This window comes from Crocodylus siamensis, chromosome 1 (genome assembly GCF_052110815.1).
Source record: "Crocodylus siamensis isolate JL-2025a chromosome 1, ASM5211081v1, whole genome shotgun sequence".
NCBI classification, from domain to species: domain Eukaryota; kingdom Metazoa; phylum Chordata; order Crocodylia; family Crocodylidae; genus Crocodylus; species Crocodylus siamensis.
The window spans coordinates 203,594,373-203,618,921 of NC_143395.1; the positions used below are offsets into that span (position 1 = coordinate 203,594,373).

Genomic DNA, 24,549 nt, shown 5'->3' on the forward strand with positions numbered 1-24,549 from the left:
GCTGTGGGCCAGATGGAGGTGGAGGCAAAATGCACCTGTATTGCACTGCCTAGGTGAGCTCTGCTGCCCCCTCTCCCTTCCCTCACCCCTAGCCAGCTGCTGGGCTAGCGCATGAGCAGCCCCCACCACCCACCTACCTATACCCCCCAACACAAACACCCCCCAGACTGCCCACCCACACCCATAATACATGAGTAAGACTTTATTTTGAGCTATTAAGTAAATGCCTCTATATATACTACTCAAAAAAAACATAAATCAAACAAAAATTAGTTTTTGAAATAAAATACATTATGGTCGATTCTTGATTTTTAGTATATAATTTATTTTTTATCTATACTTTGCTAAAATGCCACCTTCTGGAATATTTTATGTGTGCTCCCATCAACGGCTCATCAAAACTAGTTAAGTGGCCTGCCAGCCAAAATAACTGCTTACCCCTGACATATGCAGACCAATCGCACAGCACAGATACAGTGGTCTCAGCAAGGAGTCGCATGAGGGTTAAGGACTTGCCCAGATACCCAGAGAAAGTCAAAGTCAGAACAAAGAAGAGAATCCAAGTCTCCTGGCTCTTGGCACTATTCTGATCCCACTAGACCACAATGTCTTCCTACCCCATCTCTGGCCATGTCCACACATGAAGGGGTATGTGCCTGCAGTGGCACAAATTGCTGCAGTGCACAGTCCTGCACATGTGCTTCATTGTGAGACATATTGTCCTGCAACAGGCAAACTGCCTTTGCCCAGCTCTTCCCAGCTTTTCAGCCAGGCAGAGCTGGAAGTTGGGGCCAGCGCTAGTGCTGGCCCCAGCAGTCTTATCTGGTGGCCTAGAGCAGCAGGGGCACCGGTCAGGTAGCACAGAGGCCTGGCCAACATCCAGAACATTGCTCTGTGTGGTCCAGCCTCTGTCTGCAGGTGCATGCTTGTTGCACATGCATTGCACTGCTTTTTAATCTGGTGGGGGGTTCTTGCTACTAAAAAATCCCAGTAGTTAATTTTGGCCCTGCACTGCAAATTTGCAGCACGGGGCACATTTTAATATTTGCCATGTGCAATTTGCAGAGCCACAAAAAGGTTTGCAGCACCACAAACTGCACATGCCTGCACATTTGGATCCGCCCTCTGTGTCTTCGTGACAACCGTACCACACATGTACTGTCCAGGCCTCTGGCTACCACCCCTCCCCTGACACGGCAGACTGGGCCAAAGTGAGAAGCAGATGATTTTCACACTCTCATGCACATTCAATCTGGGGGTCAGTACAGAAGCAAGGCAAAGCTCTTATTTACATTACTGTGGTGGAAGTTGGATGAAACCTCCTTACAGTGGGAGTGGTGCTAGCTGCCCTTGCTTCAGGGACATATTTGAAGCAGGCAAGCTTTTTCTCAGAGTAAGAGCTAAAAATGTAGGACTCAGCACTCAGAACACAGGCCACAGGCAAGGAGCAGATCTGTGTGGTGAGAATGTTTTTTCTGGGGGCTGAATGTAAAGGCAGGGGGCTGTGTAATGCTTTGGTTAAAGTGTGCTGGTATGCCTCTGGGGAGAAGTTGCCAGAAGAGGAGACAGGCAGCAGAAAAGGCAAGGAGACATGAGACATGTGGTCTTTGAGTAAGTCCAAAGGGAACCTTTACATGAGCAGTGAGGCTGCTTTGATGCACTGTAATTACAACGCGTTAGAGCAAACTCAATTAATCTGCAGACTCAAGTCTGCTCGATTAAATAAGCCTGCTGGAGCATGGTAATTATCACTCCAGCATCTTGTGCATCAGTGTCCCTGCACTGAAAAATGGTGGTGGGGGTGCTTTAACTAAAATTTGCTCTATGAACTTTAGTTAAAGCACTCCCCGCCACCATTTCTTAGTGTGGGATGCTGATACACAAGACACTTTGGGTACTTTAATTAGAGCAGCTCTAATTAAAGCACCACCATACTACTACCAGAGCACCTATATAAAAGCCCGAAGAGAGCTTTTGGGGCAGACTACAGGCTGAAAAGATTTTGGAATTGTGAGCAACACAACTGCAGGCCTATTCACAGCCACTCTTCCCAGGCTCTCAAGGATGGTGCAAAATCCACTGCCCAGGTGCATAACAGCATCTGATGCTTATGACTTAAGAGCAAAACAGATATGAATGCAATAGGTTTGCCTGGTGTTCAGGTATGTGTAGTGCAGGGGTTCTCAGCCTTTTTTAGGCTCGCACTCTTTGCAAATCTATAAAATTTAGCAGTACCCCTCATTTCAGACACTAATATACATATAATAGGAATAGTATAATATAAATATTATAGTATTAATGTTATTAATTAGTGCAATTAATTCATTGTATTACTATATTATATTATCATACAAAAGGTAATGTAAGTATAACAGTCACCCCTTTGGGCTGCACCCCCCACCCCCCCAACTGTGCCTGGCCCTATGCACATCTGCTCCCAGCACAGCATCTGGACTCCCTACACATGGATTGAGGTCACCGCTGGGGACTGGACACCAAAGGGCCAATTTCTGGCCTTAGTTATCCCAGGGTGATCCCTGATGAACTCCAGTCCTGGGGCCAAAATGGACAGCCTATACGCACCCGGCCAGCAGGGCTGGGCTGCATACATGGCACATATGGGGTACTGGGGGGCAAGGAGGGGAGGAGAAGAGAATACACGAGGCTTGGGATGGAGTTCCCCTCCTTCCCCTCATCTCCCCCAGTCTGTACCTGAGGGGTCAAGCACAGCCACTACTGCTATTCCAGGGATTCATACACTGGAGTACAGAGCCGTCTGCTCCCATGGCCCCGTCCATGGTGCTGGGTGCACAAGGGGATGAACCAGGCTGAAAAGTGTGGCTCTGTACCCATGCATCTGCCCACCCAGAGCACAGCACAATGCTCACACTGCTGGTGCGGGGGCTGCTGGATGGTGAAAGGGGATAGCCATGGGTGTCCCCTGTCCACAGGACTCTGGAGTAGGCAGGAGAGGAAAGACCAGTGCATTTACCTCCTTGCACAGGACTCTTGGGAGGGTCTTGGGGTGCTGCAGTATCCCAGCTAAGAAACATTGATCTAATGTGTCAAACCTCTGATTGGAGGAGGTGGGGAGGAATGCACTTAATTTTTTCCTTCAGGAATGACAGTCAGTTTTGTTTTATCTTTCCAAAAAAAAAAAAAATCTCACCCCCCTGGGTGGAACAGTTTCTTCCCAGAGGAAGTTGTTTGTCAATGAGCTGCTGAAAAAGGAGACACTCTAATGAAGCCAACCATTTGACCTGATATAGCAAGAGCGTGGTGGGAGGACTTCTTCAAAACTGTTATGCAAAAACATAATTCTGTTCAGGGAAAAATTCTGCAGTTGTGCTTGACCTGCGCACAAGAACCTGTTAAGGAACTAAAGTAGTTATGATGCCTTGGTGGTATGTGTTGTGTCATAAGCAAAAACATACCTCATCATTTGTTAACTTCAGGAATATGTCCCCCAGGACACCCTGGCGGGGCCAGCTCAGAACCCTCTCTTGCAGTGCATGGAGTAAGTCTATGTGTTGCTGGACCAGGTATCGCAAGGAGTTGGGGAAGAAACTGGACAGAGGAGAGATCAGAGACAGTTACATAGAGAAAGGTGCAAACTTGCTTCTGAAAAGGAAATCCAGTTCCTAGGCACTGTGTGCTCTGCTCCTCTTTGTATCCACAGATAACTGGGATACCAACTGCCCCTATGCTTTATCACAGAAAAGTAGAGCTGGAAGGGACTTCCAGATGCCATCTAGTCCAACCCCTTGCCTGAGGCAAGATCCTCCCTATCCAAACCATCCTATACAAATCCTTGCCTAGTCTGTTAGCAAAACTACGCAGTCATCATCAACACAACCACAAGACACAACACCCTAACCTACCGCACGTAAAGCAGGGCGAACACAGTGGCCAACATCCCGCTGCTGCAAAGGCAAGAATGACAACAGCCCCTTTACTTTATAAACTACTGTAATTAATCTGTGCATTATGCTGGTACCTAAGGACTAGCAGAGACAGAGTGGGAGGTCATTTTGCCAAGTGCTATGGAAACTCATTTTATATGGCAGCCACTGCCCCACAAACTTTGCAACCCAGTGTTTGATACAGTTTTACCCTCCTTGCAATAATTCTCTATTGCTAGAAATCCTTGACCCTCCTTGGCTGACAGCATGACCCTAACCCTTTTTAATAATTTGAGCTAAAATACTTAGCCCCTGACCTGCAAACCTGTATGAGATGTTTGGGAAAAAGGCTCCCAAGCCCATCCATTGGAAGAACTGTGTAAAAACAGGGCTGGAAGGGGCTTCCTGAAGTCATCTATTCCAACCCCTTGCTCAAGGCAGGGTTGTCTCTGGCTAAACCACCCCAGCCCACTGTCTGTCTAACCTGCTTTTAGAAATTTCCAAGTATGGAGGTTCCACAACCTCTGGCTATCCTGTTATAATACTGGAATGCATGTGATCATAAACCGCCTCATTCCCTGTCTACTTTGTACGAAACATGGTAGGCAGATCCGCTTAAAAGCTGGAACTATCACCTTGCTAGAAATTATAGGGTTTTAACACTTATTTCATCATGAGCTGGGATGATAATGAGAAATATCATATTTGCTAACACACTGCATGCACCTTTACCCCGCCAGCAAATTAGCTGCCTGAAGCTGGGGTGCAGATCTTAATTGAGAAGCTAATTTTCTGCCCAGACTAGCAGCAATTGAATTTATAATCAATCAGTGCTGAGGGAGTCAATTGACTTCATAGCTCATTATAATCTACATGATTTCTGCTAACTGCTTTTACTCAATAGGTGTTAATGGCCCACTCTTCTTTTTAATTGTCCACTAATCAAGCTATCTTTTGTTCAGCAATTTTGTTCAAGAAATTTGTGCTTTAACTCCTCCTGGTCTCTCTTCTCCTATTTCACAACCTTTGTAGCTCTTTTTTTAGAATCCTAGTTCTGCTCATGAAGTCCAGTCTCCAGCAGCAGCTATGGTTTCAGTTTGTGGCTGAGCAGCCAAGAGTTGCTGACAGTTCAGCTGTGAAAGGGTTAAAGCTGTAGCTTTTGTCAGAGCAGGAAAGGGAAGGTGAGTGAGCTAAAAATTAGGCTCTGTCTCTGATGTATATGACCATAACTCTGGAAACACCTCTTTCTCTTCATTCTGCCTTCCTAAAAACAAAGTGTGTTTATTTGCAGGGGTGGGGGGTGCTATTAAAATATTCTGCCTAGAGGAACAATCTAAGACTTTCGGCTTGGAAAATCAAAGAATTTCAGTTTGAAACCAAGACACCTTGTTCTTGCTGCATTCAAACAGGAAACAGCCATAAGATGTAGAAGGTGGAAAGGAGAATGACAGTGAGGGGAGGGACCCCACATAACATATTTGACATCAGTCTCTAATGGGCTGTACCTAATGCTGGAGCCAGCTACTGGGGAAGTGGGGATGGCCCAAGAGGAGTAGGTGGAGAGGCATACAGAGTTTTGTTCCCATGTCTCCAGTACAGGGTGCTGTGGCAGACAGGAGATGTGAAATTCAGGAGAAGCACAGAGACTGGGCACAGAGGGAGGCTGAAGTGAGGTAGGGGTCAGAGAACCTATAGGGGAGTCTGGAGGAGGTAAAAAAAAAGAGGTAGGAGAGGGCAGGATCATTAACCACACAAAACCAGCTAAAATTATCCTACTGTAAACCCCATTAAGAACTTATGTTCAGTGTGGCTAGAAGACAAATCCAGGCGGGTGCGGTAAGAGTAGAAAGAGGCCCAACCATACTGGGTATCGTACCTTCTCTCCTTTGTGTTCCTCTTCACATCTGGCCCTTGCAACGTAGCTTTGATCTTCAGGATCAGGGACAGGTTGATGACATATTTCCTTTCAGACTCCAAAAGCTCTAATGCAATGTTCTGTCTTTTGGCTTCAACAATTAAGTTTGAGTTTTAAAAAACAACAACGGCAACAAGAAATACAGATATGTTTGACTGGACAAGCTGTCCTTAGATTAGGACAGAAAAAGCTGAGGAAAATTAATGGAGATTCTCTTTTATGTGATTCTTTCTGAAACACAGAGTTCTAGCCCTGATACTGCAACATGTTCACACACGTTTGTAAGCCATACTCTGTTCACAAAGGTCATCTGAAAACAAATATTTTACCTATTGCATGTTCAGGATTTTTGAGTGATCAGTATGTAAAAAAAGAATCTACTGCTAAATGATATTTCTATTAACCTTTAACTGAATATACTGTTTCAGGGCCAGATCCTCAACCTCTACTCCAAGTGCCTGCACCACTCACTATATTTACTTGAATCCAAGATGAGTTTCCCCCCCCCCATTCAACATACAGGAAAATAAATCTCATCTTGGGCTTGAGTACCAGCCTGGAGCAGGCAGCTGCTGTGGCTCTAGCCCTGGCCTTGAAGTGGTCCTGAAGCCAGGGCCAGAGCTAGAGTCACTACTTGCCTGGGGCCAGGGCTGGGGCTGGAGCTGCTGCCACTGCTGCTGCCTGGCTGGGGATGGGGACAGGCCAGAGCCACCACTGCTGCCTTGCCAGGGCCAGGGCTGGAGCTACTGTGTGCTCCATGACCCACACCAGAGCCAGAGCTGCCACATAGGGTAAGTGATGGTGGGGGAAGGGTTCAAGTGGGGAGGCAGGTGGCAAGGGAGCAAATGGTCATGGGGGCATGCACAGAGGGAGGGCAAGTGGTGACAGGGTTTGGCATTGGGGAAACAAGTGATGGGAGGGATAGAGGCAAGGGGGCAGGCACCATAGGGCACAGGCATTGGCAGATGTAGGGGTCAGGTTGCCTGCCCTACCATCAGTTGCCTTCCTACCACCTGCTCCCCACTGCTGCTTTCCCTGCCACAGCAGTGAGGAGGATGAATTTAAGATAATCCCCAATTATAAGATTCTGGATATAGGAAATTATAACAGATTTATAATTTTTCATCCATAGAATCTAATTATTGGGGGGGTGCCTTAAATTTGAGATCATCTTGGATTTGGGTAAATACAGTAAAGTTGCCCTAGCAGGGGAGCTGGGGATTACCTTAGTGTGGGGGAAATCATAGCTAGCACAGAGATGGCTATGCCATCTCTACCCCTTCAGGGCCCTTACCAGCTAATGTCATAAGCAGGGATCCTGGTTTTCTCTGATTTAAAAAAATCCCCAATTTTTGGTTAAAAAAGTAACCCCAAATCTACATCTTTCCATGATTAAAATGAAACACCACTATATATCTATATATATCTATATATCTATAGCTATATATATATATATAGAGAGAGAGAGAGAGAGAGATCTACATATATACTTTAGTGGTATTTCATTTAAAGATGAATTTGGGGTTACTTTTTTAACTGAAAATTGGGGATTTTTTTAAATTAGAGAAAACCAGGATCCCTGGTCATTAGACAGAGCAGCCTTAGGCTACTCTAACTTAATACAAGGGCTGAATCGGATTCTAGCTGCTTGATCTTATAGCTGTTCTTTTGACCTGACTGTTGCCTAGAGAAGCATGATCCTCAATACAATTCACTCAGCCCCTGTGAAAGTAGAAGTCATTTCAGGAAGGAAGCAGAAGCAGAACCAGACAGCTGTCTCTCCTCAGGACCAGAGACTTGAGATTCTTCTCTCAAGCCAAAGGAAATGCTAGGATTCATAGTCTTGGGACTGCAGATAATGGTAGGCCTCACAAGCAAGACTTGCTGGAAAGAATGGGCAGCCTATATAAACCAATTTTCCCATATAGGGAGGAGAGACTGGCAGGGGAGATGTTGAGTAGAAGCAGTGGCATAATGATGTGACTGGGCACCTGGGGCAGCTGCTACGTACAGAGGCAGTGACAACGGCCAGTTGTCACTGACAACATTGGCACCAGGGAAGGATCCAGAGGGGATGTGGTGGCTCCTTTCAGGCAACAATGTTGCAGGAGCAGCAGCTGGGGGTCTTTTTTTAAGCCCCCAAATCAGGTAAGAATCTACGCTTTCCATCCCCTCCACACTCAGTGGCACATCTTTCCCTCCCTCCCCCGGAAGCAGATGCAAGGGAAGGAAACCCACCTGCTGCTATCACCACTGCCACTGCTGCTGTCTCTGGTGGAACCTGGCTCCATATGCAGCCCACTGGAGAAAAACAGGAACATCTCTGGAGCCCCCTCCCCTCCTGCCCCCAGGTCAGCTAGGGACAGCAGGGATACTGGCAGTGGCTGGCAGAGGAAGGGCAAAATGGGAAAGGAGAAGGGAGGGAAGAGTGTGGAGGGACATGTTGCTGAGCATGGAAGGGAAGGGAGGAGGGAGGTAAGATTCTTATCTGAGTGACTTAAAAAAAAAAGATCCCAGCTGCTGCATCTGTGGTGCATCTGCGCACCCAGGAGGTGGGTGATCTGGGATTGAGAGGTGCAGCCACCCTGCAGTGCTGGTTGCTGCTCTCACACTTTCCTTTACAAAATCCTAACTCTAACCCTAACCTGACCAAGGTGATTAGGCAGCCACAGCCATTTTTTGCTCCCTCCTCTCCCCTCCCCATTGGGACCAGGGCAGTTACCCCGGTCACCCGGCCCTCATTACACTACTGCACAGGAGTCTCTGTGTACAGAAATCAAGAGGTAAAACTGTCTGCATATTGAACTTTGCCCCAGGCCTTCTGTGCAGAGCCTGTGACGTCTCTGAGGTACAGAGAAGGAAAGTCCTCAGACAAAAAAGCTTTGTTTGGATTTTTCCCATGAAATAAAGAGCTGAGGAATAAGGCCACAAGGAAGGGAGATGGTTTTGACCTTATTGCAGGACTCTAGAGGTGTGGCCTTTAGGGAACTCTGGGCTGTCATGAAGAAGGTTAAAAGCAAATAAAAAGGGCCTTTAGAAGGGAAGTGGGTAGGCAACCTTACAGAGAAAGAGGCTGAGCCATGTTTCCCTTAGAGTCTGGCAAACAGATTTGGGCCACTGTCTGGAGTCTTTGTGCAGCCCGAGTCATGACCCTGGATGACTGACAGCTGCTGGACCTCAGCACAACAGTGCGTCAGCTCCCATGGGGCAGCCATGGGGTTTTGCCGAGAGCCTTGTTCAAGGGGCTATAAATCAGTTGGGCAGTTATGGATAGCTCCCAAATCAGAAAGAAGCTCACAACTTGGGGCCTGCTCTGAGGCACCACCAGTCATGTATTTGGCTTCAGATTAACATAGCTTCCTCTGAACCCACTCAAACTGTGCACCCTCCAGCCACCCTCTATCCTTACCAGCAAAGGAAGTTTCACATAAGATGCTGTCCGCTGAGCTGTATCTGCTTTGGCTCATTTCCTTCCCTCTCTCTGGCTGCTCCTTGGAAATATATTCATCTCCCCATTCCTTAGTGTCCTTGGGCTGTTTCCACACAGTTGATCCTTGGTGACCCTTTGGAAGAGCCTCAGCTGTCAAGGAAGGTTTGAGGCTTTCTTCTGTCTCAGCATTTGCACTAGTCACTCCTAGAAATCACAAGCTGTATTAGGACATTGCAATCTTTGTAAAATGCCTCTGTTAAAAACAACCAGGTGGAAGTAGGTTGGAGAACATCAGTGAAATCATTACAATCAGTTTTGCTGATGTCAAAAACCCCTTCACAGTCATGTAGATTTCACTGAAATGTCATTTGAGAGAAAAAGTGGGGTGAAGAAGTTCCAACTGCACAGCACAGGTCCTAGTTCAACATGACATGAATGACGCCTTTCTTTTTTGTGTTGAAATTACATTCCATTTTAAAATATTTCATTTTATGAGTTAATATATCATCAGATAAAAAAAGGGGGAAGGGACAACTGACCCCAAAGAATTTTTTTCCTGGATTTTGCAAAATTTTTAGGCTTCATTCCTGATTACGACTAAGGAAATGCTGAAATCTCAAAATCTGCCATGACATGGAATTTCCAGCTTGCCTCTAGAAATAATGTTGCGTAATAATTGTAAAGCCTGTCCCCTCCAAATTGGTAGGGATGCCATCCATCCTCCCTCAGAGCTACATTACAATGGAGATATTTCCCCCATAAGAATGAAACCTAAATTGGCCTTTCTGCAGGACAATTTGGACCAGGGAAAATGGCCCCAGAATTTGTGATTCTGCAGAACAGCACTGCTTTATACCTGCTCTCAGCCCGTTAAAGGTTCATGTATCCAGATTTGCACCAATGCAAGGGCAGAAGCACAAGTATAAAATGCCACTCATGAGATGGAAGACACTCTTCATAAATGTTCCTGAAAGCATCTACTACACTGAAGACAGGGAATGCATCCCAAGGTACCTGGTTTGTCCTGTTGCATTCTGGTTGCCATTATATACCCTTTTATATTTGTAAAGGTACAGGAGCCTGCAGGATAACATCTTATGCTCAGACCACCTGGGGGAAGAGCTATTTGGACTCCCATGATATTGTTCACTCAGGAGTAGACTTTCAGGGCTAAATCCAAGAGGGTGCAGAGGTGTAGTCACATGCCTCCTTCGGCCACCATTGCTGCTGCCCGCAACTGGCCCAGGCACAGAGGAAACCCCAGGGCCACTCCTGCCCTGCTCCAGCCATAGGCACCAGCTGTGTGGTATGCCAGGCTCAGAAGGGAACAGTGGCAACAGTGGTTGGGTTTCCTCTTCCTGCACCTGCTTCCTGCCACTCCACCCCACTGGCCAGGAGCAGGCACTGGAAGGAGAAATCTGTCCCACACTGCCATCATTCTCCCTGGCTGATGCAGGCTCCGGGAGAGCCCCGGACACACACCTGACCTACTCCAGCTGTGGCCTGCAGGGAGCAGCTGTGCAGGGAGCCTGGACTGGCCAGGGAAAGTGGTGGCGGTCTTTTCAGCACCTGCTCCTGGCCAGCAGGGGACACATGGAGGGAGGCACTGGGAGGAAGAACCTGTGCACCATTATTGCTGTCCTCAGCTGAGCCCAGCTCACTATGCTGCTGCTCCCACGGTCTCTGCTGGAATGGAAAAAGAGTGGCTCTGGGGCTCCCCCCATGCACAGGTCAGTCAGCAGCAGTGGTGGTGGTAGTGGGTAGGTCTCCCTTTTGCATGCCTGCTTGCTTCCTGGCTCCACAGTGTCCCCAGTCAGCCTAGCTCCAAAGTGTACCCTGCTCCACCCCCAGCCATGCCCCACCCCCTTCCCCCCAAAGTCTATGGGGTGGTTTGCTGCACCCCTCTTTAGTACAGCCTGGATCCACCTATAAAAATTTTCAAACCTAATTTTAGGTGCCTCAACTTTGGAGTGCCCAAACTGAGATATCCAGGACTTGATTTTCAAAAAGTGCTGAACATGCACAGGACTGTGGACTGGAACTGCAATTAATCAGCACTTCTAAAAATCAGGTGCCTGGGCTCAGCCACAATTTTAAACTCACATGTTTAAAGTTAGGAGATAAGACTAAGAGGTCAACATTTGGGCCTCAGAAATTAAGGTCTAGTTTTGAAGATACAGGCTTTTATTTTTAGGTCTCTTAGTGCCCTGTAAAAATGAGCATAAAGATGCTTACCCACACATAGGGATTTGGGGATACTTCACTGACATGGGTGTTTTGACATTCTCCAATTCAGGGATCATGTACATGAAAAGAATTACTGTAAATACAGTCTACGGGCCAGATCCTTAGCTCATGTCAGTTGTTCCAGCTCTCCAAGTCCTACAATTTTTGCTCCAGCTGAGGCTGCAATCCTCTGATGGTAAGTCTACATGTGCTCCAGGCTGCTCCTGCAGCCACCAGAGAAAAATAAACTCTGCCCACCTGCTCAAGGTCCACCCACTCAAAACCATGAACTGCAGCAGAGAGGACATTCTAGAGGTGGCTCCTAGAGATTTCTGTTTCTTATGAATGATGCCAGAGGGTGCAGTTGGAGAAGCCTCACTACTATATTTCTAATTTAGGCAGGCAGGAAAAGGCTTAGGTTTCAGAGGCAGCCTTGACAACAGTGCAGAGGCAGCATGGATGTACTTTGAAGTTAATAAGCCAAGAAGGAGATTTGGGGATGAGTAGGTTAATCTCACAGGTTTTCAACAGTTTTAATGAGAATTGCTTGGATTTTGTTCCTGTTAGGCCACTTGGCTAATTGACCTAGATTTTTTTGCTTCTAAAAGATGAACTGAAGGGAAAGAAACATCCTGAACTGCAGCGTGCCTTTGGTGAGTTGTGCAAATTGCATTAGTTAGACTTCTCTCCTAACATAAAACCTGGTGACAAGAAGTCCATTTTTTCTGGTAGAGATTCTTCGCTACATATCTAGAATATACCAGTAGTTCAACTGAACAGCTGCCTCAATTTGCTTACCATATTTGCTTTCCCAGAGAAAATGCACCAGTAGCTGGAAAGAATAGTAAGCTATGCACATTTACCACTGCTTTCCTCTACTAATCTACAGAAGCAGGTGGGTAAGTTTTGGGAACGTTTTTAAAATCTACATAACTCTGCCTACCTGTACCTGATACAACTTTCACATTTCCTTCTCCCAGTGCCAGGGCTCTGGTATCAGAGACTGTGGAAAGACAACGGGTAAGCCATGTATGAGATGGCTGTACAGTGGGCTCCTTTCTGAAAGCTATAATCAACTACAAAAGGGGAAGTGTAGCTTTTTAATTCTTTACTCTTCTCAGTGTAGGGACTTCTCCCTTTAGAACGTCCACTGAGGAAAATACATTTCAGTTCCTGTTGTTATTAATATTGGTCACATTTATCACAGTGGAACTTTAGGAATAACGGTGATAGGGCATTGTTGTGCTAGGTGCTGTACAAAGACAGAGCAACAGACAGCTCCTGCTGCAAAGAGCTTAAGATGTGTACAAAAATGCTCTGTGCATGTTTTACTGTGCTATAATATAGAGTACTTTTTATAGTACCGTAAAGTTAGAGCACTTTTAAACATGACGGAAGTGGGGTGGTTGGTGGAGGAGGAGCTCTGAGCCCTCCTGCAGTTTTAGGCTAGGCAGTAGGGGGTGCTACACAGCCTCCTGGGGCTTCTCCACTGATCAGAAATTTGACCAATATACAGAAGTTATTTAAAGCGCTGTAGGTTGCTAAAGTGCTGTAAAATACAGCACTTCAAATTTAATACATCATTTAATGCAGGATAACTTAAAGTGCTGTACCCATTTTTTAAGTGCTGTAAAGCCATGCACTTCTGTTAAATCCCAGCAATAAAGCACTTTAAATGGCAAAAAAGCAAGTTCTGTACACACCTTAGGCTAGGCAGACACAGGGCATGGGAAGAGGTAGAACCTGCCATCAGGGAAACGCACATGTCCCCTTTATGGACAATGGAAGCAATGGGTTCTGACAGCAAAGCACAGCTACTTGACGGCTCTTTGGTGCTTGTCTTGATAAAAATAAGTGCATGCTTATGTGCTTTACCAAACTAGGGCCTGAAAGAGACTCAGGCCTAATCCAACCAAGGGCAAAGTACTCATGCCACTATCAGTGCCCTGGCAGCACTAAATTCTGATCCCCAGCACCTTGGGACAAACCAAACACTGCCAATGAATCCACATGTCCTGGGTTTCCCCTTAGTCCTGCACCAGCCCAGTATTCTGCCTTTAACTTCCTCAGGCCAAGGTGCATACAAATATGTTGACAAATCTATGACTTGCATCTCATCTTGTCCCTTGAATACTCACTCAGAGCTGTATGTTTTCAGAGGAGAGCAAAGGAATCCTTGATTTGTTCTCTGTCCCTCTTACCTTTTTCATAAGTCACATTGTGCATGAGATTTGTAAAATCTTCACTAATCAGTACTGGCTCTGGGAGATTTATTGTTCGGAATGGACTGCCTTGCAGGGGGGTAGGCACTGTTTGCGACCCATGTTCATCCTTCTGTATTCTTCTGTGAAAATATAAAAGAGGCAACTGGAAAGTATAATACCTCAGGCTGAGCTTTCTGCTCCAACATTAATCATGGTAAGCTCCAGTACAAAATAGTTGTGATAGAAACATGGAACAACTCAGGAGCAGGCAGCCCTGGACACAACCCCAGGGATCTGCATTAAAGTCAATTCACTAACCTCTCTGGAAGTACCTCCTACTTGCTGCGGGATAGGGCTGAGCCAGAGGCCACCTTTGTGCAGCATTGTGATAGAAGAAATACAACTGGACAGGTCACCCTAGCAAAATGTCTAGTTCAAGCCCTCATCAAGGCAGGAAATGCTGCTGTCTCTGAGTCAAAAATGCCACTGTGTTGCTAAAGAACAGTAGTTCCACTACCATTCAGGGCATGCCAACATGTCCAGCTAAGAAGAAATTAAGCTAGTCTATGATAGAAGTGGTCTAAAATAGCTTATAATGGCAATTATTGTTGAGGTCTTCAGGGCATTTGGGGTTTAGTTCCTTACTTAGTTTTCACTTTCCGAGATTCCCTGCGTTTCTCTTGCTGTAGCTGTTCAATTTTCTGTTGCATTTCCTCTTGCTTGGCGCTGATTTCATCAATCATTGACTTAGCATCACTGAGCTCCTCCTAAAAATAAAAAAATACCCAGGACAAGCTCAGCCATGACTCGTTGAACATAAATGCTAATGCTTTCTGGTGGGGAAAGTGTGTCAGGCAGGCCACACAAATGCTGCTACATTTTATGCTAATGACTCTCAACTCACCCTTTATACTAGGGTGTTGGTCCTGGAGCATCCTGGGGTGCCACCAGATCCTTTGAAAGGCGTAACGAGGTGTAAGGAGATAAGCAGATATGCAGACAGGCTCAGGCCTATGCCTGCCTGAAAGATCTCCTATCTCCACCCCACCACCCAGCCCCTCTGCAAGGGAGTAAGCACTACAATATATAAAATAATTTTTGAAATTGTGTGCCACTTGATTCACAAAAGTTATGGAGAGATGTATCAAGTCCAATGAGGGGTGCCTTAAATCCAGAGAAAGTTGTCTTCAGCCCAAAAAGGTTGAGAACCACTGCTTTGTGTACAAGTATATAGCCCATCTTAATTAGGAATTTCTGGAAGAAAAGTAGCTGCTGATCATCTGATATTATCACTCTTTGACAGTTGCAGGATATAACGTATCCCATACATTGCATGTTGATAGCTAACCTAGCCCCACCTCCCTGGATTTATCTGGTCATCTTAACTCACCTGGTATCATACCCAGCACTGGCCTGAAGATGGATGGCACTAGAGAGAGAAAGAGGCAAACTGGAGCAAAGGGCTCCGCCTGAAGCCTAATGAAGTTAATAGAATGATTCTCAATGTGTTTAATGTCCTCTGAACTATGACCAGAGAGGGCAGCTATTCTTTTACAGCACTGTAAAATGACTGTCCTCTCCTTGGTCCTGATACTGCAGTAGGTCTGCTCACATGTGTACTTGCAGAATTGGAAACTTGGTTTACTTTAATTATCCTTCCACTTTCCTGGATACTGCACCCTTGACACTTTCATGGTCTCCCCATGCACTCTTCCCCCAGTGTCAGCCTTTAGGAATTCTCTGTGATGTGCCAAATCCAAGGCACCTCCTGCCTGAGCCAAGGAAATGGTTCACTCTCCCTCCCTAACATTAGCTCAGCACCCACTGTGCTGTTTTGTAGAGCCACAGCAGTGAAGTATTGCAGTAGAGCCTAGATCATTCATGCTTGGTGTGTGTATGTGTGTATTGGGCAGGGGAGAGTGTTTGCAATCCACTTACTTTGCAATGTGTTGCCCAGTAAAGGACAATCCACTCCATTGATTGCTACAGCTTTTACACAAAGGGCAAAGCCTCTCCACTCAGCTTGAGCACAGCCATGTTCCCATGCAGTGGAGCAGAGAAGTGGCACCCTTTGAAATAAATGCTTAATCAAGCAGCTGGAATGTCTCAATGGTACCATACAGTGGTTTGCTGCAGCCCTTTATGCCGGAGGCACAGTTGAGTGGTCCCAGCAACAGCCATGACAACAATGTGGGGATGCATGCTCTTTTTGCACACCCCACCCAAGTCAATGCTCAGGGCAGGTGCCCCAGTCACTGCCCTCTGCCCCATAGTTATGCTACTGCTGTACACCTCTGATTACTTAACAAACCCCCATCTTTGCAGGGAGGTAAGGAACCTAACCCTGAGGTCTGCTCTATCTACTCAGAGCAAAAACACCACCAAGAAAATTTACCATGAAACAATGACTCTTATCAAACAAGCTTCCAGACTCTGGAGGCAGGGTCTCTGGTAGGTTTAAAATACAGAGCAGATACTCTGACTGACCTCTCTTGCTTGGTCACTGTCCCAGGTCAATTCCTTACCACTTCCATCAGCCTAGGGCACCACTTTACATGATTTCCAGCCTTTTATCTGAATGCTCTTGAGCTTGAGCAAGCCAGTCTCTGCTTCCTGCCCAGGGGGCTGCGAGCAGAACTTCTAAGACTGATCTTCTGCATGGGAATTTGTATGACTTTCTCACTCCAGTGACTGTGGTTCGTGCAGGAAATGCCCTATATCTGACCCATTCAGACACCTGATACAATAGCTTTTTAATATTCCGTATGTCCATATTGATTAAATAAGCCTTGGGATGTTCTGTGTTTCCAAAGCATCTGTTGCATATATAACATGTGTGAACAGGTTGGAAGAGCTGCATTCCTCTATGGAAGCTAAGGGGAGGGACACAGCTTATGTTTTCAAGGCTCCCCTTGTGTTGGGCTACACATCCGCAATTAGCAATACCATCTTTCCCATTGCTGGGCACTGACAGAGAGCTGCAAAGCTGATAGAATTGGGGTCAGGATGAGGAGTTTCAATGTTGCCCAGTCATCTCACTCACATGAAGAGGTCCTACTTCCCAAAAGACTTTATCCCAGCCTCACAGAATTTAGGTTCCTTGTGCCCACGCGCATGAAGGGAAGCCAGGGGCTGTGTGCTGAGCCAGGTTCTGTGCAATCTTTTCAATGAATGTCTCTCAAGGTACTTCAGCCATAGCCTATAACACGCCTTAGCCCAGACCTGTGAGATGCCAGATTTGTGAAGTAAGCTTAATGTAAGTGGGAATAATTACTGTCTTGGTTAAACCAAACTGTTGCTAGTTTATGCTGTCTCTGCTTCTTCCCCAGACCTGAGGAAGGGCACTTTGTGCTTGAAAACTTGTCTAACACCTCTCCCAGCTACACAGTTGATCCAGTAAAAGATATCACTTCCATTTATAAATCTTCCTTTTCACATATTCCCTGGACTATTGGCATTTAGAGCAAAAACAACACCCCAGACCAGGGCATCCTGGGCACAGACTGACTCTACAGCAGTTCTATGACAAAGGTAGACAGGGCATCAAGACTCATTTTCACTTACAACCTCCAATGAACAACTGGATTCTAAGGGGTTTGCCTTCTCATTTCTGAGCCTGGATGCTCTGAAAAGGCTCTTCCATCTTGTTCAGTGCAGAATCCTGTCCAGGGGGACAGGGCATGGCAGCAGTTCTTACCTTGAAAGTGTTCAGAGAATTTTTCATCTCAGCCACTTTCTCTTCCATGGCGCAGCGGCAACTCTTAACCTTCTCCTCCAGAGCATACTCTCCATGCTGGATCCTTGAGAGCTCCTGCATTGCTTCAGTGAAACCTGCTTTCAGCTCAGAAGCCAGTGCCTGTAACTAAAGGAACCAGGAACAATGTGAATTCAACCCCTCCCAGCTGGAGAGGTGGAAATGATTTCCTTTATGTTCATCTGAACTACAAACAGGTACGAGGACCGGAGGGCTTTTGTTAGCCACTTCCTTTAGTGCTCTAGCCTCATCTAGTGATTCCCGGGACACAGAGAAAGGCTGGTGAGCCTGTTCCAGCCTTGACTAATAGAGCTGTGTTTTAAGCCCAGGCAAGAGAGACTTTAAATCCCTAAGTGGCAGGTCTAATCCCCTCTCCAGCTGCTTTGTGGATGAAAGGGAGATATCAGTCTGAGAGGGAGAGTGCCCTGGATAGGAAGGGCAGCAGAAGCCATTCCCCCAGTTTGTGTAACAGCAGAGCCCAATTACTGATCACAGAAGTAGCCAGGAGTCAGACAATAAGAAATCACTGTTGAAAAAGACCCTTTTCAGATTAGTTCCTCTTGGGCAGGCTGAATGCTTCCTTCTAAATGGGAGAGCTTTCACAAAGGGGTCAGGTATGCCTTAACACCTCAGACCCCTCGACAGGGGAGACTGGGAGCGACTATCATATCCCCAGGGACTCTTCTGGGCAAGAAGCACACCCAGTCTTGCTGCCATTTGGTTCATGGAAGCACGTAAAGGGCCTCGCTCCATCCTGAGATAGTCCCTGCCTTGAGGAACTTGCACTCCAAGCTAGAGACAAGAAGTAGACACAACAGACAGACAGATGGAGCACAAGGTGATACAAGATGCTTAGTAGTAGCACAGGGCAAGCAGCAGCCACAACATGCCAACTGCCTTTCCATTGGTCAGGTTTGTGGAGGGCTCTCAGGAGGGGTTTGAAAGAGGATAGTGAGGCAGCCTTGTGGTGCATACAGAGAGCTCCTTCCCATCTAGGGTCACACACCTAGTCCCCTGTGGGCATCCCTTCCATTCACACATAGCCCCACTGACATCTGTGGGGCTCTGCCCCAGTAAAGGGCAAAACTTTTTGTAAGTTCGCGGCCCGAGGCACTTCAATACCAGCAGTTTTTACCTTTACAACAGAAATTCGGCCTAACATCTGGTTATTAACTGAATCCAAAACTGGAGCATTGATGGTTAGAGGACAGCCACCTTGGGAACTCAGGCCCTTTAGTCCTGTAAATGAAGCAGAGATGGCTTCCGATACCTCGCAGTACTGGTACACACAGTCTTTGTCTAATAAAGACGACCTCAGCCAGTATTGCCGCAGAATGCAATGGGTAGTACTGGCATCATTACAAAGGACATCAGCCTGACAGTCCCACTTCTGTCCCAAATCCACCCTCTAGATCTCCTCATCAGCTCCCTTCAGCCCCTGGACATATGTTTACTTTGGAAGGGGGCAAAAGAACAGCATTCAATGTGAAATCCTTAAGGATAGAAACTGGGGTGGAGAGGACTTCCCTTCATGATAGGGCTGATAATCTCAGGCAGCGACCTAAAATGTCCAACTGTCTGGAGCTTGACTATACAGCCTGGCACCATCACCCTTTTCTCTGACAGCATAGTGATTTGCCTTCTGTATCAATTCAGCCTTGGCTACATCCTGTACCTCAAATGACACATACAGTATTGTTCACTGTACTCTTGGGAAGCCATGCAAGAAACTAGACCTTAAAACTGCTGCCTTCCAACTCCTATGTTATCAATTATTTTTGGTGCATTTGACACGTCTCAACCAAGTTTGATTTTACCTGTGGGGAAAGTAAGGGACAAAAGGAATGAAGCAAAGCAGTTCTCCACTCCAAGGACCATGCTTTATTCCCCCTGAAACCACCATTCTCAGTCTGTTTGTGTTCACTCATGGCATTGTGTCCCTAGCAAGACTGGAGGGTAAGCACCTCAGGGCAGGGATGGTATATTTTACATGACCTGTGGCATGCTGAGCACATACCAGGTGCTCTGTAAAACACTATATATACCTCTGTACATTTACTGACCCTCAATACCTGGATCAACACCATGCCATCATTTTCCAAACATTACAGTATGTTAATATGTTGATTGGGGTTGGAAAGAACATAAGGTTTGCTATACCACAAAATACTCATATTTCTCCTCTTGGTTTGCAGAGTACAGAATTATAAAGTCATCCAACTTTCTTGATGCAATCTTGCATGAAACATCAAGTGCTGTCACAGCTACTTGCTTTCAGCTGAGAGACATGTAGTGATACTTCCAATGGGTGTTGCCAAAACGGGTCAAAATGAGGGTGAATTGGAAAGACGCTTTACAGAAGTGAAAGAGATTGGAAGGAATGCTGGCCTCGAGTTATTAGAAACCCATCTTGTCAACAAAATGTGGCAAAACATTTCATCAGGCTCTGTATAACAACACTATAGATATTTATAACAACGCTATAGATTGAATCCATTTTATGAATATCTTACTCACATGGCTAAAGGACAGCAAATATTCCCACTGTGGACATGAACAATCACTTCTTGTTATTGTGACCCTGCTCTGATCTGAGTGGGATTTCGGAAGGATTCAGGGTTTGGCTACATTCGGCTTTTGCATTTACCTCATTGGTAAAGCTTTACAAGAGGTGTTAGAATGACACTGGAAAACCCTACCCCACATGTCTTCTCTTGTCAAGAGAAGAGATTGTCTCCAACCTGGAGCTGGAAATGGGCTCTTTTTGGGAACTGTGTGCACCAGTATTTTTCTTCAGGCTCCCCCAGTTGCATTTAGTTTGTTAAGAACACTAGTGGATGATCCAGTATGTTGTCTAGATTTGCTCCAAGCATGGTGAGATGCTAAGCAGCTGAAACACTGAGAGCTAACTGGTATATGCATGCTCTCCCTATTTTCTCAGCTCCCATAGGAGCCTCCTCATCAGTGATGCAATTGTGGGAAATTAGAAGGAAAATGCAAGTCTAGAATCAGCCTCATGGCTTTGGATGTGGTTTGAACCCAAAATCATTGGTAGTGTCCAGACACAAGGCACTATAGCTATATCAACACTGTGGGGGTTGCATCTATTTTAATTATGGAGGCAACACTAGAGCCACAAGCCCCCAGGCAAGCTTTCCCACCGTCCATAAATATATGGACAGTCTGTAAAAAAACAGCTCAAAAACACATGCCTATGACCTCTTTAAGAAAAATAAAACCATCTGGAAAAAGCAGAAACACTGAGCTCATTTCAAGATCTGTACTGGAATAAAGCTAAACACAAGCTTCATGCCAGACAGAGAGAGCACAGCAGCACCACTTGCTTGGAGTGCTGCTTGGAGCCCTGTAGTGAACTATTTGTCAGGGCTTTCTGGCACACTGGCATGCATGGCTCTTCTCCGTTTTTGTCCTAGCAAAGTGCTGCCACTAGAGGCGCAGACAGAAGTGACATTTTTAACATGATATGGCCCCTAAAAGCACCCTACAGCTCTGCCATAACACACGTGCACAGCTGCAGAGAACTTTTAAATGCCAATCATGTGAAAACGTAACCCTCGTTAAATCAGGTAATAAATGAAGGCGCTCTAAGTTAGAATGCCTTAGGGAACTTGTATACAGTTCCCTACAAGGGTTATCTGTCATGTCCCTGGTCTGTCACAGGGAGGAGGCAGAGAGTCTCCTTTCTGTGCAGCCACAGGAGGGGAGGAGGAGCAGCTGGGCAGTGATCGGGGTGGGGATGCCTCAAGTGGGAACCTCCCCAACAGGAGAGGGTCCCCAGTACTCGATGACATTGGCAGGGAGGGAACACTGTCCCCTAGATGCCCTCACGCCACCATCCCAAATAGGAGAATGGATCCTGGCTTGCTTTTTGTAACCAGCTGGCAAGCAGCGGAGGGGGAGCAACTGGGCAGCAATCAGACTGGCAGGCTTCCACAGCAGGTTACAGTGCCCCCTGCCGCCTGGCTTCTGCCAGTGCATGGAGGCACCCAGCCCCCCACATCAAACACTGAATGTCTGTTAGCTTTGATGACACTGTTACTTTAAGTGGTTTCAGAAAGTTACAGTGGGCACATCTACACAAGATGTTTACTGTGCAGTTGACTAATTAGCTGCACAGTTAACATCTCAGCATCTATACACGTGCCCCTATTAGGCTGAAGTAAATTAATTTATTTCACAGCAGGATGGTACTTGTAAATACAAGTACTATCCAGCTACAGAGTAAAAAACTCTGCAGCAGCGCATGTGTAGACTCTGGAGGGGCTTACTGGGGCACAAGGGTGCTTCAGTGCAGTGAGCCAGGGGGACCAGCCTAGGGCTGGCAGACTGACCCCCCTCTCCCCAAGCCACCTGCCAGCCAGGGTTGCTCTGTCCCAGCTCAACATGCTATGAATGAATAAACTCCAGAGCTTATTGCTCCAGAGATTATTGCTCCCAGGTATACATTCAAATGCCACTCCCGGGAGCAATAAACTCTGGAGCAATAAGTTCAGAGTTTATTCATGTGCCATAACTGCATGTGTAGACACACCCCATGTGATCAAGGTGCCCTTCTGTAACTTCTGTAAGTGTCCTAGCCATTGCTGAGCAGGGCAGGACAGAGACAGAGCTGTGGAGCTGGGAGGGGAGGAGAGGTGGTAAGTGGGGGTCTGGGCCAGGACAGGGGGAGCAGAACTGACAGGTGGGTTGTGGGGAGCAGCACCGTACAGGGTGCAGTCATAGTTGTCAGAGGTGTCAGGATGTGGCGTGAGTAGGAGACACTGTGTGAGTGACAGCAGGGTATAGAAATACTGCTGTAGTCATACAGGGCTGCCAACACAAGAATTATTTTTTACTGGCAGTAAAAACATGTGTCAGTAAAATAGTTTTATTGTCAGTAGAAAGTTTGCAGACTACCAGTTAAAAAATATTTCTTGGGTTGGCAACTCTGCCCCCAGGTGTGAACATAGCTGTGTTAGTGAGAGGAATTCTTCAGGGTTACATTGGTTACAAGGTCTGCTCTTTTCACACTGTCTATCTGACACAGCTCTGCGGGCAAAATTTCATAGTCTAGATGAGGGTTGTAGTCAAAGTTCAGGGTTAAGTTTGGCTTCTGTGTTCTTGTTCAGGTGCGTCTCGAATAATGAGTGAATAGGAACCAAGCATGAAACCACTCTACAACAAATTAGTGGCAAATGTTACAGGACAAAGAGAACTGAGCAACGATTCTGCTTGAAGGGTGACCATACGACCCATTTTTGCTGGGACAGCCATGTTATAAACATCTATTCTGGGAGTCCCATTGGTGCTTTCAAATGAACACATTTGTCCCATTTTCAGCAGAATGCATGAGACAGGTGGCTAAAATGGCACTGTCTCAATGAAAATAGGATTCCTTCCCCCACTCCTGTTGCTCTTGTAGTCTGGCACTCTGCAACTTCCCCACCCACCCCTGCCTTGCTCAGCTAAGCCCAGAGCCCAGAGACAATGGAGCATGTCAGAGAGCAGGGAGAAGAACAGTGTCCCATTTTGTCGCCAGGGAAATATGGTCACCCAAATCAAAATACATGCATCCACATTTTCAAGCGTGTCCCTTAGTACTGTATGTTTAAATGCTGTTGCTCTCAATTCACGGAAAGCACTTCATTTAACTAGCACATTGGAAAATCAGGACAATTTCATCTCCCCAAAACTGAGATGTACAAAAAAAGTGAAGATTTCAGAAAATACTGGCTGCAGAGACTTTCACCAAGAACCATCCACATGAGTCAAGTCATGTAGAGCCGTACATCTACATGACTAATTTGGGTCAACTGAAGTTTAGAAGAGAAAAGAATACTGAGAACTATACAGTGAAAGGGAATGTTAGCAAATCCTTAAAGTATGTGTAAGACACAGGAAATTCTCCCAAGCAAAGTGTATCATTTGTCAAAGTGGGACATGATATCAAATTATGACTTCCATTTTTTTTCTCCTGTCTTCCAATTTATTTACTGATTCCCATGTTTTTATTCTGTGTTGGAAAATCAAGCCTGTCTTCCACAAGATCAGTTGATTATGCTGCGTTCCAGACAGAAGCTCAGACCAGGAAAAGTACTTGATACCTAGATAAATGACTATAATTGAGCAGCTTCACAGAGGACCATCAGCTATGATTGTCTCTGAACTACTGGCCCCATGGAACAATGACCCCTCTACACAGAAGCCTGGCTAGGGGGAAGAGATGGAGCTTCTCGTCTTGAAAACATGGCAAAAAGGAACAGTGACTTTATTTAAAGGAAATGCTAGTGCTCTGAGGGAGCCTATGTAAGCTGGCAAGGGGCCCAGAAGTCCAAGGGCACTGGTTCCTGGCTCTGCAGGGACACAACTGTGGGATTTACATCCCAAGAAAATGCTAAGACTAACTAACTCAGTTAAGGAGTGTACTTTATATACCCAGAGCTCCCTGAACCAACTGCAGGCTTGTCGGATCCAGCATCTAGGTTCACTCACAAAGGACTGGTGACCATTTTAGAGGGGACTGAGCCAGGTTGTAACACTAAGGCCCCCTCTATACATGCAGGTAAAGGCATGATGGGATCTAATGCACAATTCACAGAATCTTGCCTCCTGGCATGCTACATGTGCATGGCAGGAGGTGTAGTTGTGGGATCACACATTAGATCCCATTGCACATTATTGCGGGTGCAGAGGGAGCCCAATTCTGGGCTCCCCCTGCACTGGCAAGAAGTAACCTTCCACAGCTGGGAGCCCCACTCACTTGAGTTGAGGGGCTCCCAGCTGAGGGTGCACCCCATGTATCCCCCTGCCGAATGGTGTGTGAAACCCCTGGGATGGGGGATCACCACTGCAATGATCCTCTTGCCCCAGGGTTTCATGCACCCCTGAGGACCAAAAGACCACTGCAGTAGCAATCCTTCTACCCTGAAGGTTGCCAGGAGCCATGCTGCAGGGACTTAGGGTCTGCAGCTGTGGGACTCTGAGTCCCTATGCTGCTGGGACCCAGTCCACAGCTGCAGGGGATGAGAGTCCCCAGCCATGGTGGAACTTGCAGCCCCAGCTGGGCAAGATGCACCCCTGTGGCTGGGAACCCTGTTAGCTGGTGGAGCTCCCAGCCC

General features: G+C 46.5%; 1 protein-coding gene across 1 annotated transcript in view; it reads right to left on the bottom strand.

Moving 5' to 3' along the window:
* ARHGEF33 (Rho guanine nucleotide exchange factor 33) overlaps positions 1-24,549 on the bottom strand; it is a 74,356-nt gene that overhangs the window by 13,022 nt on the left and 36,785 nt on the right. The window contains exons 5-10 of the mRNA XM_090052901.1: positions 17,375-17,539; positions 14,323-14,444; positions 13,675-13,817; positions 9,227-9,451; positions 5,779-5,908; positions 3,435-3,567 (exon numbers count right to left, since the gene is read on the bottom strand). Coding sequence (XP_089909027.1) covers positions 3,435-3,567; positions 5,779-5,908; positions 9,227-9,451; positions 13,675-13,817; positions 14,323-14,444; positions 17,375-17,539 — 918 coding nt within the window. The remainder of the gene's footprint in view (positions 1-3,434; positions 3,568-5,778; positions 5,909-9,226; positions 9,452-13,674; positions 13,818-14,322; positions 14,445-17,374; positions 17,540-24,549) is intronic.